Source organism: Chrysochloris asiatica, unplaced genomic scaffold, assembly GCF_000296735.1.
Source record: "Chrysochloris asiatica unplaced genomic scaffold, ChrAsi1.0 scaffold00092, whole genome shotgun sequence".
NCBI classification, from domain to species: Eukaryota; Metazoa; Chordata; class Mammalia; order Afrosoricida; family Chrysochloridae; genus Chrysochloris; species Chrysochloris asiatica.
Genome location: NW_006408610.1, coordinates 1,054,943 through 1,077,320, shown reverse-complemented (window position 1 = coordinate 1,077,320; position 22,378 = coordinate 1,054,943). Strand labels below are relative to the sequence as shown.

At 38.6% G+C, this 22,378-nt stretch overlaps 1 protein-coding gene across 1 annotated transcript in view; it reads left to right on the top strand.

The window, feature by feature from the left end:
* SCAPER (S-phase cyclin A-associated protein in the ER) overlaps positions 1-22,378 on the top strand; it is a 466,531-nt gene that overhangs the window by 207,644 nt on the left and 236,509 nt on the right. Inside the window, exon 22 of the mRNA XM_006866457.1 lies at positions 7,256-7,382. Within this exon, the coding sequence (XP_006866519.1) occupies positions 7,256-7,382 (127 nt within the window). The remainder of the gene's footprint in view (positions 1-7,255; positions 7,383-22,378) is intronic.

The following is a 22,378-nucleotide window of genomic DNA, read 5'->3' as shown; positions in this document are numbered from 1 at the left end:
CCTTCCACATAGAGGAGATGAAAGAAAAAAAAGCTGATGTATTGATGTCTTTCTGAAGTGAAGTCCATCCACACTAAACAACAATCTGTTATTTCCTAAAGTTTACCCAATCTCCTTTCTTACACTTCAACAAATTTCCCACTGATGTTGGTGTACCCCCAGAACCTTACTTTGATAAAAGTTGGGGCCCCTTAGAGCAATACTTTTACACTTTACATTTACCAGTGACAGATTTGAGCTTAGAGTTGTTGGAATTTGTTCAAGTATTGAAAAGAAAATATCTGATCTTACAACATTCTCCACAAAGCCATTTATCCTGACAGACTTGTCATGTTCTGGAATAGGAGTTAGGAAGCTTCCACTTTTTCTTATCATGCTGGAAATATTACCTGCTAGAAGAAACCCAAATAACTATTTCTGTACTAAACACTGCACGCTATAAGCAGCTCCTGTTCTTGCACTGAGGGAAATACAGTTCTCGGCTTGTCTTTTGCCGATAGTATATAATTATTTATGGTATGAATCAAAATCTGATGCTTATTTTTCTGAGAGGGGCTATATTATTTGTGGTACTTCTGTGGAGGCAGGAAATGGGACAGAAGTTTAGCTCATGTTTCTAAAGCATCCCCTTCATTTGGCATTCTTCCTTGAGGGATAGGCTCATAGGAATCCCAGATTTGATTTACCTCAGGGTGAAATACAAACCTCTTGTATTCTGTGAATTAAAATGGTCCTGTGCCTCCTTAAGTACCCCTGGTTTGAGTGGAATGTAAGCATTCTTGGTAAGAATACTGCTAGGTTCATATGCATCTGGTGCTATGGCTAAGATATTTAGTTACACAGTGCGCAGGCTTTATTCAGCCAAAAGCTGAAGTGGCTACTTATCTATCACACAATGAAGTTTGCTGCCAGTATTCTTCCACATGATAAGGTCAGTAACTTTAATCAGATGGGACTCCAGCCCATATTGGATTAGAAGAGAAAAGGAAGTATGTTTTTTTTTTTTTCTGTTTTTGTATTCTTTTTATATTCCTTTTTTCTTTTATTAGATTGAGATCTGTCATTACAATGAATAGTAATAATAGTAGAGCATTTATTGAATGCCTGCTTTAATACATTACATTATTTCTAATCTTCATAAGCTCTGAAAGGGAAAACAAAATACTCTCTACATTCTTAATGATGAAGAAACTGAGATTTAGGGATGTTAAAAAGCTTTCCCAGTATTTACATATATTTACAAGATTCAAGCATAGATACTTCTGATTTTAAGGTTTGTATTCTTTGACTTATCAAAGTGAATTGCATATGAGTAGCTTAGATTTAAACTTGACTTCACTAGTGTCTTTCAGGGCTTTGAACTGGTTCGTACACCGAATCAGAATCTGGGGTAGAGATTCAAGTTCTCAGCAGAAAGTGGAACTGGAATGAACCAGTTTAAAGCCCAAGTGTCTTTTGAGCTAAATTTGTTGTTGTAGTCTTTGAAAAATTCTTTAATTTTATGAAAATAAAATTTCAGTGAAATTGTATTCTAGAAAATTACTCATTTATAAATAAAATTTCATTAGATTAATAGAGAAATAAAGGCATACCATTTGAAAATCAAAAGCTTAGGTTTTGTGTTTGTGGTTCCTAAGTGCCATTGAGTTGGTTCCTACTCTTAGTGACCTTCTCTAGAGTTTCCAAGGAGTGGCTGGTGAGCTTGAACCACTGACTTTGCAGTCCAGGGCATTAACCTGTAGTACCACACCAGGACTCCAGTTTTGAGTTTAGTAATACCTTTTATTATTAATACCAGCCACTAAAGTGCTCTGGTAGCATAGTGGTTATGAATCAGGCTGTGAACTGCAAGGTCAGCAGTTCGAAACTACCAGCTGCTCTGCGGGAGAAAGATGAGGCTTTCTTCTCCCGTAAAGATGTACAGCCTCGGAAACCCTATTCAGGGTTGCTGTGGGTCGGAACCGACTCGATGGCATTTAACAACAACAACAACAACTGCCAAAGATGAAGACATTGAAGATTTGTAACAACTTCTACAGACAGAAATAGAGTCCTGCTGTGGCGCTGTGGGTTAATGGGCTGGACTGCAAAGTGGTTTTGAATTGCAAAGTTGGTGGTTCAAGCTCACCAGCTGCTCAGAAGCCCTATACGGGGTTGCTGTGGGTCGGAATTGACTCAGCAGCACTTAACAACAACAACAACCAGAAATTGGTCATACACGCAATAAAGATACATTGATAATTAATGGTGATTAGAATGGGAACCACCTCTCATCTGTCAGTTTGTTGTGTTGTAGTGGTTTGTATCTTGCTGTGCTATTGGGAGCTATGCCATCAGTATTTTAAATACCAGCAGGACAAGCCATGATGGAGAGATTTCAGCTGAGCTTCTAGACTAAGACATACTGGAAAGAAGGAAAGGCAGACCATTTCTGAATTGGGAGCCACTGAAAACCTTTTAAATAGCAGTGGGCCATTGTCAGAGATTGTGCCTGATAATGAGCCCCTCAGGTTGGCAAGCACTCAAAACACAACTGGGAAAGAGTTGCCTCTTCAAAGTACAGTTGACCATAATGATATGATGGAGCAAAGCATTAGGGACCGTCATTTGCTGATGGGGCACAACTCAAAATGAGCAGAAACAATGGCAAACATCTATTAATAATTAGAAAATGGAATGTATGAAATATGAATCTAAGAAAATTGGAAGTTGTCAAATATGAAATGGAATACATAAAGATCAATATCATAGGCATTCATGAGCTGAAATGGAGAAGTATTGGCCATTTTGAGTCAGACAATCATACGGCTTCCTATGCCAGGAATGACAAATTAAAGGGGAATGATGTTGCATTCATCATCAAAAAGAACATTTCAAGAGCATTCTTGAAGTGTACAGTTCATTGTTGCCTTGATAAGATAATATCCATACACCAATAAGGAAGACCATTATTACAACAAATTTACGCACTAACCACTAAAGCCAATGATGATGAAATTTTACCAACTTCTTCAGTCTGAAATTGATCAAACATGAAGTCAAAATGTAATGATAATTACTGGTGATTAGAACCCAAATGTTAGAAACAAAAGAAGGATGAGTAGTTGGAAAGTATGGCCTTGGTGTAACAGAAATGATCCTGGAGATGGCAGGATGGAATTTTGTGAGACCAGTGACTTACTCATGCAATACCTTTTTTTCAATAACCTAAAAGATGACCATCCATGTGGGCCACCAGATGAACACACAGGAATAAAATTAACTACATCTGTGGGAAAAAATGATGGAGAAGGTCAGTATTATCTGCCAAAACAAGACCAGGGGCAGTGTGTGAAACACTCCCAACAATTGCTTGTGAAGAGATTGCTGAAGCAAATTAAAACAAGCCCATGAGTGCCAAAATATGACTTTGAGTTTATCCCACCTGAATTTAGAGATTGTCTCAAGAACAGATTTGATACACTAGACACTAATGACTTAAGATGAGAGGAGTTGTGGGATGATATCAAGAACATCATACAGGAAGAAAGCAAAAGGTCATTAGAAAGAAAAGACCAAAATGGATCTCAGGAGAGACTGAAATTTGTTCTACTGCAGAGACATGCTAAAGCAAATGAAGAAGTGAGAAAATCAAAGAGCTGAACAGAAAATTTCCAAGGGCAACTTAAGAAGACAAAACTAATAATTATAATGAAATGTGCAAAGACCTGGAGTTAGAAAACCAAAAGGGGAGAAACACACTCAGCATTTCTCAAGCTGAGAAAACTGCAGAAAACATCCAAGTCTTAGTTTGCAATATTGAAGGATTCTGTGGAGTCCTGGTGTGGCACTGTAGGCTAAGCATTAGCTGCATACCACAAGCCCAGAAGTTCAAACCCACCTACTGCTCCTCAGAAACCCTTTATAGGGTCACCATGAGTCAGAATCAATGTGATGACACGTCACAACAACAATATGGGAATATACGGAATGACACAGGAAGCATCAGAAGAAGATTGAAGGAATCCGCAGAGTCACTGTGCCAAAAAGACTTGGCGGATATTCAGCCGTTTCAAGAGGTACCATATGATCAAGAACCGATGATACTGAGGAAAGAGGGCCACACTGCACTGATGGGATTGGAGAAAACAGGGCTCCGGGGGTTGACGGAATACAAATTGAAACCTTTCAATAAACTGATGCAATACTGCAGGCACTCACTCATCTATGCCAAGAATTTTGGGAAGCAGATAACTGACCACTGATGAGGCTTGTATTTGTACCCATTCCAAACAAAGGTGTCCTTAAGGAATGTGGAAATCATTGAAAAATATCATTACTATCACTTGTAAGTAAATTTTACTGACGGTAATTCAAACACGATTGCAGCAGTACATTGACAGGAGCTGCCAGAAATTCAAGGTGGATTCAGAAGAGAACATGGAACAAGAGGGTATCATTGCTGATATCAGATGGCTCTTGACTGAAAATACTCTAAAGCATCGTTTCTTTATCTTTCAAATGAACGTAGTACTAATTCATATTGTTAAGAGGATTCAATTCAATTGTATGAAAGTACTTTGTAATCTGTAAGATTATGGACACTAAGATTAATGTAAAGAAGAAATTTCTCTGGTAGATCACTTATTAAATATCTGATGAGTGCGCTCATACACAGTTGCATGTTAGGTTCTTGGAATAAGGTGGAAAGGTAGAAAAAGACACTCTTGTGAAGTTCATACTGTGCTGCAGCATTGTCCAGTGTGGTAGTCAGCAGCCAAATGTGGCAATTTAAAAGATCAAAATGAAGTACAATTTAAAATTCAGTTTTTCAGTCACATCAAGTACTTCCATCTTTGCAGAAATTTCTTTTGTAAAGCTCTGCATGGGAGAAGCCGACAACGAATTTGATTCCATTTGTTAAGATGGCTCCCTGACAAAAGAATTTTACTATCTACAACCTAAGTTGTTGCTGTTGTTAGGTGCCATTGAGTTGGCTTTGACTTCACAGCAACCCTGCACACAAGAGAATTGAACCCTGCCCCGTCCTGCACCATCCTCACAATCGTTGCTACACTTGAGCCCATTGCTGCTGCCACTGTGCCAGTCCATCTGTTGGGGGTCTTCCTCTTTTTCACTGACTTTACACTTTACCAAGCATATTGTCCTTCTCCAGGGACTGGTCCCTCTTGGTAACATGGCTGAAGTATGAGAAATGAAGATTTGCCATCCTGGCTTCTAAGGGAGCACTCTGGCTGTACTTCTTCCAACACAGAATTGTTTGCTCTTTTGACAGTCTATGGTACTTTTAGTATTCTACTCCAACACCATAATTCAATACATCAAGCCTTCTACGGTCTTCCTTATTCATTGTCCAACTTTCACAGTATATGAAGTGATTGAAAATACTATGACTTGGGTCAGACTCGCCTGATACCTTTGTTCTTGAACACTTAGAGAGGTCTTGAGCAGCAGATTTGCTTAATGCAGTAAGTTGTTTCATGTCTTGAGTGCTGCTTCCATGAGTGTTGATAGTGGATTCAAGCAAAAGAAGTCAAAATCTTTGACAATTTCGATCTTTTCTCCATTTATATGGATGCGATGTATTGATGTATTGGTACAATGGTGAGGATTTTCAATTTCCTTTGCATTGAGGTTCAATCCATACTGAAGACTGTGGTCTTTGGTCTGTATCAGTAAGTTTGAGTACTCTTTGTTTCCAATCAATAAGGTTTCATCATCTACATTAAAAAAAAAAAATTCAAAGAACGTATTGCCATAAGCAAATCTACTGCAAAAGACCCCTCCCTCTTTTTTAAAAAAAGTTTTATTGTGAATTATGTGATAGTGTACATGGGGGAACATTAGCTTTACATTCATCCTATTGTATATTGTTTCATTGCCATGGTTACAATCCCCAAAAGACCCCTTTTTAAAGTTTTAAAGACCAGAGATCAGTTTGAGGACTGAAGTGCAGTTGACCCAAACCATGGTATTCTCTATTTTTTGAAAGTTTTTATTGTGAATTGAGTGAAGGTTTACAGAACAGATCATCAGTTTTACATTAATCAAATCATACACTCTGCTTCATTGCAATGATTGCAATCCCCTCCATGTATCATCAGTTACCCTACTGAACGTGTCATTCTTATTTTCATTCTTCCCACCTTCCCATCCCTTCACAACTATGTTTTTAGGTAACTTTTGCCCTTTTGATCTTGAATGGTTCATCATTCCATGATGAACATAAGTTGCTATTGTTGTTGTCCGCCTATATACTTTTCTACTATTTAGCTGAAAATTGGGCTATGAGGGCCAAGCCATGGTATTTTCCATTGCCTCATATGCATGTGAAGAAACTCTGATAGCATAGTGGTTACAAGTCGGACTGCTAACCTCAAGGTCAGCAGTTCGAAACTACCAGCCATTCCACAGGAGAAAGATGAGGCTTTCTGCTCCAGTAAAAATTTATAGCCTCGGAAACCTGTACAGGATACTTATGCATCAGAGCCAACTCCATGGCACACTACCACCACCATATGCATTTGAAAGCTGGACAGTGACTAAGGGAGACTGGGAAAGAATCGAGACATTTGAATTCTGGTGCTTTCAGAAGAACAAATCTGTCTTGGAAGAAGTTCACCCAGAATGCTCGTTAGAAGTGAGATTGGTAAGACTTCATGTTTTGTACTTTGGACATGTCTCTGGAGAAGTATATCATGCTTGGTAAAGTGGAGGGTCAATGAAAAAGAGAAACATCCTCAACAAGATGGATTGACCCAGTGGCAGCAAATGTGGGCACAGGCATAACAATTGTCAGGATGGCGCAGGACTGGGCAGTGTTTCATTCTGTTGTGCAGAGGGTCACTATGTGCGTGAACCAACTTGATGGCACCTAACAACAACAAAGCCTACCTTGAAGATGTGAATCAAAATGTGAAGTCTGTTCAGGTTACTCTACTCCATTTCTTGGCCATCATCCTCTCACTTTTCTTCCCCTTAACCCCCGAGTTCTGTTCGGGTTTCACTTTCACGTAGACATTGATGGCTGCATCCGATGGATGGGTCATTCTGCCGCCTAGTTGTTTCGTGCCACGAAGTATGGGTTGGTGGTCATGAATATAAAGTGAATAGTTGTCTACTTTTTCCTGCTTTTAGGTGTTCTACAGTGCAGTTTCAAATTCAACACCGGAAGTCATTTATGTTTTAAAACGTGTAGGAAAAGTAAATATTATAGCTCATTAATAGCAGTTTTTCCTTTCATTTTATGTTGAAGACTTCAACGATTAGCCAAAGATCTCTTAAAACAACTACAAGTACAAGACAGTGGCTCGTGGGCAAACAATAAAGTTTCTGCTTTGGATCGGACCCTAGGCGAGATCGCTAGAATATTGGAAAAGGAGGTATGTGACTCATCTCGAAACCTTAATCACTGTCCTTTCTCACTGTGACAGGACATAGAGTTGTATTGTATTGTCTCCACATACAGTTTCCGAAAGCCAGTTAACAGTTGATGGATGTCTTTTACTTTTGTTTTTAATGAAATTAAAGTTGTTTTCTATTTTAATTGAAGCCCTCAATTTAAAAACTTTTTTAAACCATGGTTTTTGTCAGTTCTCCACACAAACAAAATGAAATTATTTAATCAGGAATAATAGGAACAAAAAATCCTGCTGTGGCACTGTGGGTTAATGCAGTGAATTGTAACGTTGGTTTGAACCAAAAGGTCAGTGGTTCAAGTTCACCAGCCATTCCTCAGAAACCCTACACAGGCTCCTTGTGAGTTGGAACTGACTCGACGGCACGTAACAACAACAATTGTAATAAGGTATATTATACTATTTTATTGAACAAAATTATAAAACTTTAAATCCAGTTTGTAAACCACACTAGGAGTCCACAAACCAATTTATTTCCTGTTTCCAAACAGAAAATCGGCATTTTCTTTAATGACTTGGAGTCATTAAATGACCGTTTTAAAAGTCTGTATTTTCAAGTTTTTATTGTTCCCTGTAGAATAGAATTAAATGTTAAAAGGAAAACTAAACTTCCTGTAGTATCCACTATTAACATTTAATTGTTCTAATAATAGTATTGCATTTAGGTGGTTTCTCATTTTTTCAGTGTTTGTTTTTAGCTGCATTGTTTTGTTTGTTTGCTTTTGGTTTTCTGAGCTTTAAATGTACTGTGTAAAGTTGGATCTGTACAAAAGGATACAGTGATAAAAAGTGTGGCGCTGTAGTATAAGTACCTGGACCGCAAAGTCAGTTTGAACTGCACGAACAGTGGTTCAAACTCACTAGCCGCTCCTTGGAAACCCTATACAAGGTCACTATGAGTCAGAACCGACTCCACAGCACTCAGCCATAATAGCACAAGTACAGCGTACAGCTGTGAGCTCACTACCTATCTAGAACTAGACCACCCTTACCAAGAACATTTATAGCTCCCAGTGTGAGCCTTCCTGCCTTCCTTTCCTACCCCCACTTCTGCTCGCTCAGAGATCAGTGCTGCGCAGAATGAAAAGTTTGTCATTTCCTTGTGGTTTTTTTTTTTTTTTTAATGGCTAATCATATAAATGTATTACTAAACAGCATATTACTTAGCTTTGCTGGTCTTTGACCTCTTAAAATAAACCATAGTTTTTCAAATCAGTATTTTAAATTTTATTTAAGCATATAAATTTTATTTAAGGTTTTAATAAATTCATTTTCTCTATTGTTTTCAGTATAGTTTGTAATCTCTAGCATACACACACACACACACATATATGTATGTATGATAGAGATTACAAACAATACTGTTCGGGCATTCTAAATTTCTCTGAAGGTAGTGAGTGTCAGACTATTGCCTACATCAGAACTACCTAGAGAATTTGCTAAACCTCAAGTTGCTGAGCCTCACCCTGGATTTGTGATTCACTGGGTTATGGAGTGGGTCTCAAGAGTTTGTAGTTCTAAAAGTTCCCAGGTAATGCCGATGCTACTGGTTCAGGAATCACACTTTGAGAACAGCTGTTCTAGTCCGGGGCCGATGCCTCAGAGGTGAAAGTGCTGTGTTCTCAGCATATGAATGACCGATGTCATAAACTATTGCTCCATCTACGTTTTGACATTCATATACTGCTGTTCTCCGTCGGAACTGTGAGCAGCGTAGTGAGTGTACATTGTGGAAAGGCTATATGGCATCCGTTCGCTTGTTCAGTGTGTCCCTTTTAGAGTATCGATACATTCAGAAATAGTTGTTAGACATTTGCTACTGGCATGTTTAGATTGGAAAGACCTTGAGAAAAAAATCTCTAGTGATTTTATAATTAGCACATGCTGGTTATTTTGTTTTTGTAGAAGATAATGTTTACTTTAAATTGAAAGGTGTTTGCTTGAAGACACCAATACATGTACCTTGAAAGGTTTTTTATCTTATGAATATTGCTATAGATTGAAGTAATCTCAGTCTATAAAAGAAAGGTATTCAGTATGAGAAAGTAAGTAAAACTGTTTCATTCACAAAGGGGCAATTTACTGGCGTACCACTGATTCCTTATGATTTGGGGGAGAAAATGTAGTCTGGCTGCCGGTCTAAATGGTCTGTGTAAGGAAACTTGCTGTAAAGCTGTCCTCAGAGTATACACTGTAAGACCACCTAAGAGTCTAAACTTACCAACAATAAGATCCTTCTGCTACTTTTATAACTAAAGTCCTTTTTACCTTGCCAAGACAGACTTTATGTAGAATTTTGTTCTGCAGAGTTATACTGACGTTACAGTGTACTTCAGATGATGATATTTATGATTTCCGACTACAACTTGTAAACAGCCATTCCTTTTTGTTTGGAAAGCTGCCTGGAGTAGTAACACAACCATTAGAACCAAATCCCAACTACTCAGTGAAGGATTTGAAGACAGCCTAGAAGTGACAAGGCTGGAACTTGTGGAACTTGGGCAGGCTGTCATTGAGGAATGGTGAGGAATGAATCTTGCGTAACTTAGACAGCAGCACACTGACACTTTCTAGAACTGCTCTGACACAATTTCTCTTTCGGTTCTGAAAACTAACGAAAATGGTTAGGCATAAAGGGTTAAGCTTGTGATAACACAGAAGTGTTCTTGTAATGAAAGGGATAAGAAAAGTGAGGGGTCTGGGCAGTGGTGCTTACGAAACTGTGTGGCCAGCCTGTGGCCTTTAGCAAGTCTCAATCCTCTGTGTGTCTCAGGTCTGCTTTTTTGGATTCTCTGCTTTAATTCAGAAATTAAAGGCTTATAAACTTTATTTGCATGTGTTATGCTTTTAAAAATAATTTGTGGATGTATTATTAGAACTAGTAAGTGAGTAAAGGAGCTCTGGTAGCGTAGTGGTTACGAATTGGGCTCTGAACCGCAAGGTCAGCAGTTCGAAACTACCAGATGCTCTGCAGGAGAAAGATGAGGCTTTCTGCTCCTGTAAAGATTTACAGCCTCAGAAACCCTGTTCAGGGTCGCTATGGGTTGGAACCGACTCGACGGCACTTAACAACAACAAAGTGAGTTTAGCATGGTTATAAATGTAAGGACAATATATAAATATTAATTGCATTTTTGTATAGAACAATGAAAAAATGAGGTCTTTTTGAAGGTTACCATTTGTAATATCATCAGAATATTAAATAGTTAGGAATATGGATTAGAAACCTCACTGTACTATATTTCTCTCTTCTAATTTATAGAAACCCAAACTAATTTATAGATTCAGTGCAGTCCCTGTTAAAATATCAACACTTTCATTTGTGACAGTTGAAATTGTAAAATACACAGGGAATTTTAAATAACTAGTAATGGCCAACAGTGTTTAAAACAACAATATAGGAGGATTTGCTTTACCAATTTCAAAATATACAATAAAGCTACAGTAATTAATGCAGTGTTCTTTTGGAATAATGAGGCAGAAAAGAAAAATGGAACATAACTGAGTTCAGAAACAATCCCATTCATTTGTCCGTTGTGACATGTGAAGAACTTGTTTATGCATGTCTGGAAAATTGAGGGTACTACCCAGCATTTAATGTGGTCTATTTAACAAACGATGCTTCAATGATTGGATATGCTTATTTTAAAAAGGTGAAACTTGACTCCTACCTCACATCATAAACAAAAAATTAATTCTAAATGCACCTAAGTGTCAAAAGCAAAAACAGTGAAGCTTTTAGGAAAGAATACAGGAGGAGATCTTCTTGACCTTGGGTTTTGCCTGTTCAAAAAACAAAGGGACACAAAAGACATTAACTGTAAAGGAAAATGTCGATAAATTTGACTAAAATGGAAACTTCTGTTCACCAAATGACAAGTGTAGAGTGGGAGAAGATTTTTATTTGGATATTCAACAAAGGAATGGTTCCAGAGTATGTAAGTGCAGTGGAGTGAATTATTTAATGTCTCTTCTATCCATAGTCTTGGTGTGGTGCTGTAGGATAAAGCACTGGGCTGCAAGGTCAATTTGAACCATCAGGTCGGCAGTTCAAACTCACCAGCTGCTTCTTGGAAACCCCATACAGGGTTGTTATGAGTTAGAACTGACTCGATTGCACGTAACAACAACAGCTAGCCATAGTCTTTGTAAAAAAAACACCAAACCTTCCACCAAATAACATTTTTGCCCTGATGGGTCTGGGTAAGAGAAGGTGGGAGAAGATGCTGACTGGCTTATTTGATTCAGTTGTGCATGGTTAACATAATTAACTGTGATTGTAAAATCCTGGACATAATGTATATCAAATGAGCCATCTCAGAAACAAGAAGTGGATGTTTCACTACCATCAAAAAAGAAGAACCAGCTAATGAAAAGAGATGGGGATAAGATTCTTATGATTCAATAGTGCATAATTGTTAGTATAACTAATTGCAACTGTAAAGATAGAGAGATTATTTGTAACATAAAGGGGGGAGTAGTTAATCTTACAGTCCAGGAACAGAGGACCCTAGGACCATTAAAAGAGAAGAGCACAAGTGGAATGTGGGACCCTATCCAGAGAGGCAGTGACATGAGAGATGGAAGCAGAGATGAGGACATGGAGAGAGAGAACAGCTGAGAACTCTAGACTCATGGAAAGAGAAAGGCTGTGTGCTGGCAGCCAGGAGGCAGGCTTGCAGATTGTGCCCTTTGATGGTTTAAATAATGATATATTCCTGAGTGTTTTTGTGTACATACCAAAAAAATAAATAAATAACAAAAAAACCCAGAGGGAGTAGAAGCGTAGAAGCGAATACTGTTGAGTGATGATGCATGGAGGAGATCATAATCATTACAATGAAATGAAGAATGTAAAACTGATGTCCCCCCATGTAAACTATTACTCAATTCACAATAAAATCTTAAAAAGAAAGAAGGACCCGGTGTGGAATGCGTCCTTTGGGCGCTGAGGTCCCTCCCTGCACATTGAACATCCTGGACCCAGAGATGGAAAGCTGTGACACCAGAGGAGCGACAGCAGCAGAACTAAGGACCAGAGCACGAGACAGAGCAGTGGACTTGCCAGCCCACAGAATAAATACAGCGGAGGGACTTTGGGCAGGAGGCCTGCGTGCAGAATCGGGTGCCTCCCAGTACTCAATTGGGGAAACTAGGTTTGCTGACCCACGGAGCTAGAGCTGAGGGCCTTCAGGCTGAGACTTCTGATAGAGTGGTGGGTCCTGTGGGCATTTATCAGCAGCCCTAAGAGAACCTTGTAACATTGGCCAGGCAGGGAGAGGCCTGCCTGTTGGCACAACTGAGAAGACGCTGTCCTGACTGGATCAGCTGTGCCCTGAGCATTTATTTCTGACTCGGAATTAGAACCTGTTAACTTCCCTAAGAAAACCCCATGACTGAGTATGGTATCGGAGCTCTGTGTGGCCACTGCAATGAACTATTGAACTCTGATAAGAAGTAGAGAGGGCTATGGGAGGAGTGGCTGGTGCCAGATTTTTGCAATAAGGAATTCCTACAAATTAATAATGAAAAAGACAAGCAAGTAGAAAAAATAGCCAAGAGAATATACTTAAAATAAAACCAACGGTGACGGTTCTGTTCTGACTCATGGTGCCCCATGTAGAGTTTCCGAGGCTGTAAATCTTTAAAGGAGCAGGAAGCCTCATTGTTCTCTGAAAGAGCAGCTGGTGGGTTTTAACTGTTGACCTTTTGATTAGAAGTCCAGTACTTATCCTGCAGTGTCACTAGGACTCATAGTCAAGAGAATGTGGTGGTGGTGCGTGCCACGAAGTTAGTTTCTGAGGCTGTAAATATTTATGGGAGCAGAAAGCCTCATCTTTCTCCCACATGAGTGACAGGTAGATTCGAACTACTGACTTTACAATTAGCATTTCAGCTCATAATCCACTACACTACACAGGGTTTCCGAGGCTGTAAGTCATTATGGGAACAGAATGCCTCATCTTTCTCCTGCAGAACTGCTGGTAGTTTCAAACTGCTGACCTTGAGGGTGGCAGCCCAACTCGTAACCACAACGCTACCAGAGCTCCTTACACTACCAGAGTAGATATTCCAAAATACGAAATTCAGATAGCCAATACATAATTCAAAAGTACTCAACCTTATTAATTATCAGGAAAATGCAAATTAAAAATTTGGTATGCTACTATGGCAAAGATTAGAAAGACTGAACATACCAAGTATTGACAAAAATCTGGAATAATGAATGTGTTCATACGCTTTGGTAGGATAAGTTGGTATTGTCGACTAAAGGTGCAGGCATGCATATCATACCCTAGAGAAGCCAATTCATATGTACACCAGGACACCAGACCGTTGTTTATAATCACCAATATGGGTAATAACCCAAGTCTCCATCAACAGCTGAATATAGAAATTGTACGTATGTTGTCATTTTGGGGTGCCAACACATAGTGATCCTATTGGACAGAGTAGGACTGCCCCGTAGTGTTTCCTAGACTGTAATGTTTAGAAGAGCAGGTCACCAGGTCTTTTCTGCTGCAGAGTTGCTGGTGGGTTCAAACGGCACACCTTTTGGTTAGCAGCCGAACACTTAACCATTGCATCACCAAAGGTCCTAAATTATTCCCATAATGGAATTGTTTAATAGTGAAAATGCACTAACTATAGCTGTGGACAGCAACATGGATGTATCTCAGAATGTTTACATAGAGAAACAAGTCACAAAAGATATGTACACTATACAATTCCTGTTATATAAAATACAAGGATAGATAAGACTGCCTATATTGGTGTTGCTCTGTTTTTATTAAGTTTTTATTCTGAAGTGAACCCATCATTAGTCCCACACCAACTAATCATACACTTTGTGTCACTGTAACGATTGTGATTCCTTCAGTTAACAGGATTTACTTCTATTCACTTTTTCTGCACTCATCCTTGTGTCTGCCACTACTTTCATTTTTCCTACGCCAGCCTCCCTCTTGTTGTATATTGCCTTCCCTGTCATCCAAGTTAACATAGGTGTACCCTGTACCCCATGAATAATTTCCCCTTCCCTCCCACTCTTGGTAACCATCATAGAATAGAATATATCTTTTATCAAGAAAACCTTAACTTTTTACAACAGTCATCTCATACAGTATTTTGTGATTGACTAATTTCACTCATCATAACATCTTCCAGGTTCATCCATGTTATGAGGTGTTTGAAAGGTCGTCATTCTTCAGCGTTGCCTAGTATTCCTTTATGCATATGTACCAAAGTTTGTTTAGCCATTCTTTTGTAGATCAGTATTTAGGCTGCCTCCATCTTTTTGCTATTATGAATAGTACTGTAATGCATTGTTGTTGTTGTTACTACCATTGAGTTGGTTCCAACTCACAGCGACCCTATGTAGTGTTTCCGAGGAGTGTCTGGTGAGTTTGAACTGCCGATCTTGTGGTTCAAACCCACCTTGTGGCCCAGGGCAGTACCCTGCAACACCACACGTGGGTGTGCATTTGTTTATTCCTGTCATGGCTCTCATTTCCTGAGGACATATACCAAGAAAAGGGATTGCTTAATTCAAATGTATTTCAATTTCTAATGTTTTGAGAAAGCGCTATATCATTTTCCACAGTGGTTGCACCATTTACAGTCCCACCAGTAATGTGGTGGTGGTGGTGGTGGTGATGATGATGTGCGTGCTGTGGAGTTGGTTCTGACTCACAGCAACCCTACACAGGGTTTCCGAAGCTGTAAATCTTTACGGGAGCAGAAAGCCTCATCTTTCTCCCGTGGAGCAGCTGGTAGTTTAGAACTGCTGACCTTAAGGTTTTAGGAGCTTCCAGTCTCACCATAGCCTGACCAGCATTTATTGCTTTCTGTTTTGTTTTGTGTTTTATTTAGTTATCGATGCTAAAGTGAGATGATATTTCATTGTTTTGATTTACATCTCTTTAATGCTTTTTAAATAGTACTAACATGTTTTCTGATGTTTCTCTGTGTTTATTTCATTATAAAGTAACACTTAGGAGTTCAAGTTAAAATAAATTGCTCCAAAGACTCTTTTGTTGCAAAAAATGTTTATATCACATAAGTGGGTCTAAGAATTCTTATATGCAAATTAAAGAGATAATTGATACATTGTGGAAATGTTACCAGTGTCACTAAATAATGTGAAGATTTGGGGATCTAATTTGCTGTATAGCTTATACAGAAAACACAATAAAATAGTGTTTTAAAACGAAAGAAAAATTCATATATGCAAAGACATTTTCCTCATTCTTGCCATTGTGTTAACTAAATTCGGGCTAATTAAGCAGTGATGAGTATTTGCATTGATGAACATTGCATTTAAATTTGCTTGGTAACAGCATCCCAGAAGCTTTCTGTGGTTTATCAGTAACATGAGACATTTGTATGCTGTTTCATAAGTAAACAGTTTAAGCAGATGGATTGGACATGGAGTTTGTCCAGTTGTCTTTCCTGACTTTTTCAGAATCCTGCCAAATTTGAATAGAGATTCAGCTGTGAATCTCTTGAACTGAGTAAGCAAACCACAAAGCTAGCAGAGGTCATAATTTGAACTAAGAATTAAGAGATGTCAAATCATAATTTACTTTGTGATATCTGTAGCAAACCATGCCATGCTTTGGTGATTTTTCAGTTCTTACAAAATCCCATCAGCAGATACCTGTGGAAGGTTAAAAGGAAAACACTCCCCACCCCCATCCCTCCCTTTTTTTCCCCTTTTGGCCAGCTGAAGCTTACAACTTAAACAGATGCTTAGACTGAGAGGACCTAAAACCATCAAGCCCCCAGAATGTTTCAGCCTAATTGTGTTCAGAAGCAGGTCCTGTTCAACACTGCCTTTCCCCCAATGTCATGCTTTTGTTTGGTTTTTTTTGCTTCTTATTTTCAGCTGGAATTCTTCAGCTGAGAGGAGCTGGAAAGCATTCAGTACTATGAACTTCTTATTTTGATTCCCTCAACTTATGTAGCTGTTTCTTCATAGCAGCTGATAAATAACTGTGTATAGCCCCTGCAACACCCATGTTTTGTCAAAAGATGACAAGTACAGCATGTGGCCCGTAGGAAAATGAAAAGGTTTTTCAGACCTTCAGCTAACTTGCATTAGAAGACTAGTTTAAAGAAGAACGAAATTAATATTTCAGAATTCAATTCGGAAAGGTTTAATTTGATTTGTATATTTTAAAACAGAAAGAGATTACAGTAGGGGCCTTAGGGGGCAGTGGTGGACTTACGTTAATGAGGGAGAGAACGATTGAGAAAGGGAGAATGAGAATGGTTGCACTGCTTGAAGAATGTAATCTAGGCCACGAAAATGTGCTTGTGGAAACTGTTGAATTGCATGTTCTGCTGTCTGTCATCTCGACAAAAAGATAAAAAATAAAAGAAAGCCAAGTGCAGTAAAAACAGAGGAAACTAGAACGTATATAAGATAGAAACCTCTTAGGAAAGCTCATTTATTTCCCACCGAAACAAGAGCAGTGGGAAAGTGGTGACCACACCAGACAAAGGCAGAAAGCTTACAAAGACCTGTAAGAAGACGTCCCCATTGAGTTTGGCTCTCACAGGTTCTCTATATAGGGAGGAAAGTGAGTTAACTGGGAAGAGGCATACGGAACTAATGTGTTAATGCTCTCTAAGATGTTCTGGTGTGACACTGTAGGGTTTGCACTGGTCTGCTAGTCCCAAGGTTGATGGTTCAAATCCACCAGTTGCTTCTTGGAAACCATATGCAGAGTGGCTATGGACGTTTCAGTTACACTTTTATTGTTCTTGTCTAGAAAGCCTCTTTAGTACTTTCTCTACTCTGAGCACTATACTGCGAACCACAACATCAGTGGTTCAAGCCCACTGTGAGAACGATGAGACTTTCTGCTCCTGCAAAGATTTCCAGCCTTGGAAACCCTATATAGGGTCGATATGAGTTGGAACTGAGTCGACAGCACTTAACAACAACATGGCCCTTTTTACAGTTTCTTGTTCTTTGTAGATTTTTCAAGCTTATTTTTGTATTTATTAAAAACAAAAACACAGTTTTTTAGAGTCTATTTTTAATAATTCCAATATTTATCTGAAGTTACTAAGTTGTATTTATATTGTCTGTCATTTTTACAAGTTTTCTTTCTTACCTCTCGTTTTCTGCTTTTACTTGGTAATTTTTTCTTACATATTGGTTATTGTATTTGTTGAGGATTTTAACAAAATCTATATTCTGATTGAAATATTTAAAAAAAACTGATGTAGCACTGGAGACACTCACTCATCTATGCGGAGAAATTTGGAAGACAGCTATCTGGTCAACTGATTAGACGACATCCATATTATTTATGCCCTTTCCAAAGAGAGGTGGCCCAGTGGAATGCAGAAATCAAACAATATCATTGATGTCACTTGCAAGTAAAATTTTGATGGAGATAATTCAAAACAGCTGCAACAGTATATGGACAGAGAACTGCCAGAGGTTTAAACTGGATTCAGAAGAGGATATAGAAAGAGAGATATCATTGCTGATGTCAAATGCATCTTGACTGAAAGTATATTTTCTAATATAAATATAAAGCATATTTATATTAGAAATATAAACTAGTAGACTAGATTTGACTTTTCAACTAATCTCAGCTACACATATTTTTTGTTTGTTTGTTTTTTGGTTGTTATTTTGTTTATTTCTTCTTAGAACTAGAGAGATTATGGGAAATGCTTCTAAACATGATGCATCAAAACTAAATCCAGTACTTGTCTAGCTAGGTGAATGCCTACCTCCACGCTATGCTCATGCAGGGCTAAGGGATGATACTGAAAGATATAAAATAGCATACTCCCCTAATGTCTGTTTTAAGCATTTGAGGGGAATGATTTAAAAATACGTGTACAGTAAGATTTTGTCCATACCCATACCAGCAAAATATAATTGTTCTTTGCTGTTTTAATAATAAAAGGACTTTTATAAGATATTTATTGGTAAAATAATTGAAAAAAAAAAAAAGCCATATCAGTGTTTTTATTGCATTGCTAAGAAGTATCATGAAAATGATGTTTGAGAGCTAGAAGTGAGATGATAACTGATTTGATCCTAATTTATTTGCATTCATGTATAATCACCGTTAGAGTCCTAGTGTGAGGCCATAGGGTAAATACTGGACTGCTAACCGAAAGCTCGGTTCAAATATACCAGCTGCTCCTGGAAACCCTGTATAGGATCGCTATGAGTCAGACCCCAACAGCAGCAACAGTAGGTACCATTTATGTTGTTGGGAAAATGTTATTTTCAATAAATAAATCAATGCTGTTGTTAAGTGGTGCTGTGAAGTCAGTTCCGACCCATAGTGACCCTGTATAGGGTTTCTGAGGAGCAGCTGGTAAGCTTGAACCACCGACCTTGCAGTTCAAACAGCTTTGCAGTCTGGTGCATTAACCCACAGCGCCACACCAGGACTCCATTTGCAAAATACAATTGTGGATTCTCTCACTTAGTTTCTATCACCAAGGTTATATTTGCCAACTATGGATCCTTCTTTGTTTCCTACTTCTGTATTCCAATCACCAGTAATTATCAGTACATCTTGATTACTTATTTGGACTATAGAAGTAAGAATGTTTAGTTTCTTCTTTTACATTAGTGGTTGGTGTGTCTATGAGTAATAGTAATGGTAACTGATCGTCCTTGTAGTGTTGACTCTTACCCTATCGCTGGTAGCATTGTACTTTAGGATAGATCTAGAAATGCTCTTTTTAATGATGAATGTGACATCATTCCTCTTCAGTTTGTCATTCCTGGTTGAAAATTGAGATGTTTCAACAAACGGATGCAATGCTGGATGAGCATACATACTATCTATGCCAAGAAATCTGGAAGACCTGGTCAACCAACTGGTGGTGGTGGTGGTGTGCCGTGAAGTAGGTTCCGACTCATAGCAACTCTGCACAGGGTTTCTGAGGCTGTAAATTTTTACGGGAGCAGAAAGCCTCATCTTTCTGCTGCGGAACCACTGGTAGTTTTGAACTACTGACTCTGAGGTTAGCAGCCCGATTTGTAACCAACTGGTAGACATCCATAGATGTGCCCATTCCAAAGAAAGGTGATCTAACAGAATGTGGAAATTATCAAATAGTATAATTAATATTACATGCAAGTAAAATTAGCTGAAAATAATTCAAAATGATTGCAGAAACTCAAGCCGGATTCAGAAGTACATGTGTAATGAGGGCTATCATTGCGGACACTGCTGGATTTGGGCTAAAAGCAGAGAACACCAGAAAGATATTTATTTGTGTTTTATTGACTATGCAAAGGCATTTAACTGTTTGGATCATAGCAAATTGTGGATAACATTGCAAAGAATGGGAATTCCGGGACATTTCATTGTGCTTATATGGTATCTATTCATAAAACCAGTAAATACTACAAATTAAATCAGGAAAGGTGTGTGTTAAGGTTGTAGCCTTTCACTTTGCTTTTTCATTTTGTACGCTGAGTAGATAATCTGAGAAGCTGGGCTGTATGAGGAAGAATGCAGCATCAGAGCTGGAAGAAGACTGATTAGCAAGCTGCACTATGCAGATGACGAACCTGGCTGGCTGAAAGTGAAGAGAACTTGACGTGCTTAAAGATTAAAGACTACAGTATTCAGTATGGATTATAAATGAATACAGATAAAACCAAAATCCTCCTCAGTTATGGTTTTGGTGAACAATATTAAATATATCATGAACTTCCAGAAGGACAAACAAATCTACCTTGGAAGACAGACGTACAGCCAGAATGCGCCTTAGAAGTGAGGATGGGGAGATTTTGTCTTTTGTACTTTGAACGTGTTATCAGTAGAGACAGTCCCTGGAGAGGACATTATGCTTGGTAAAGTAGGGGTCAGGGTAAAAGAGGAAGCGCCTTAACAAGATGTTGATACAGTGGCTACAACAGCAGGCTTACAAAGGCATGATTGTGAGGAGAGCACAGGATTAGGTAGGGTTTCATTCTGTTGTCTATAAGTTTGTTTTAAGTTGCAACTGATGGTGCCTAAATCCTGGTGTGGTACTGTAGGATAAGCACTGGGCTGCAAGGTTGGTTTGAACTACATGGTCAGCGATCCAAATACACTGGCCGCTCCTTGGAAACCCTCTATGGGGTCTCTATAAGTTGGAGCCAATTAAATGGCCCTTAACAGCAAGCATCAACAACAAAAATGTATTTACATTGCTAAAAATGACAATGCTAATGTAAAATTGAGGGAAAAAATCATTAGAATTCTTCTTTTGCTAATAAATTCCCTTGTTAAGTACATCGTTTATTATTAGATTGAATAGGTAAGTAAGTAAATAAATAACTTCCTATAAGAGACACTTTCAGCCCAGCATATGACATGAATGATTTCTCCTCTCAGCAAGGAGAAGTGCTTACTGCAATTCCTGCCCATAGCGGCACTGACAGTACCTGTCATGCTACCTGTCTGGCTGCATTCTGCTTGTAGACTCCTCTTGGTGACTGATTGGCTAATGCAGTGAGTAAGCACTTACTGTTTTTAGCCACATTTATATAAGTCTAGGTTCTCGGAAATAGTGACGCTAAGAAACAAGAAATTGCCTGTCTGTAGTACCTGAGGTTTAGCTGTCATCAGTTTGACTGCGGTATTTTAAATGATCAGACTTCATATAAAACATTTGTGTGTTTACTAGAGATGGGTAGAAACCGTTTTCTCCTTGAGAGTTCCTTTTCTTGTTAGTTGCCATCTAGTGGATTCCAACCCATAGCTACTCCTACTCCATGTGTGCAAAGTAGAACTGCCCCATAGGGGTCTCAATACAATACTGTGACTTTTCAGGAGCAACTCACTGGGCCTTTCTTCCTTTACCTCTGAATTGTCAACCTTTTGACTAATAATTGAGTGTTTAATAATTTTAAATAATTGAGTATTTTTGACATCTAGGCTCTCCTTCTTTAATGTTCTTATATGCTGTTGATGTTCTTATATGCGGTTCCAACTTATATCAATCCTGCTTAGGGTTTCCAAGGAGCAACTTGTAGGTTTGAATTGCACACCTTGCAGTTAGTAGTTCAGTGCTTATCTTGTTGTTATTAAGTGGCGTTGAGTTGGTTCAGCGTCACAGCAACCTGTATAGGGTTTCTAAACTCAGGTTGGATATGTTCAAGGTCATATGGCTCTTGTGGACTTGTTTTAAGTTTTTCATCTTCATATGAACTTGCAAATGAGCAATTGATGGTTTGTTCCACAGTTAGCCCTTGGCCTTGTTTTACTGATGATGATATTGAGTTTTTCTGCGGTCTCTTCCCACAGGTGTAGTCAATTTGGCTCTTGTGTATTCTGTCTGGTGAGGACTAGGTGGTTTCCAAGGAGCTACTTGGTAGGTTTAAACTGCTCACCTGTGGTTAGTAGTCTAGTGCTGACACTACAGTGCCACATCTTATAGTGTATAATTTTAAATGACTGTAAATGTTATCATGGAAAAGAATGCAAAATTATGCGTTTTTAAAAGAAAACATTCATGAAACTTTAAAGCTGTTTCTTGGTTTTATTAGAAGCTGTTGTTGTTAGGTGCTGTTGGGTTGGTGCCAACTCATAATACAACAGAGTTAGACGCTGCCCAGTCCTGTGCCATCCTTACAGTAATTGTTAAGCTTGATCTCATTACTGCTGCTACTGGGCCAGTCATTTTTGCTGACACTCCACTTTATCTAGCATGATGTCCTTCTGCAGGACTGGTCCCTTCTGATAATATGTCTGAAGTATGAGAGATGAAGTCTAGCCAACCTGACTTCTCAGAAGCGTTTTGGTTGTACTTTTTCAAACACAGTTATGTTTATTCTAGCAGTACTAGAGGGTAGTGTTATAAGCATGGAAACAAAGAAGAAGGATCAGTAATTGGAAAATATAGCCTTGGTGATAGAAATTATGCTGGAGATCTCATGGTAAAATTTTGCAATATCAATGACTTACTCATTACAAATA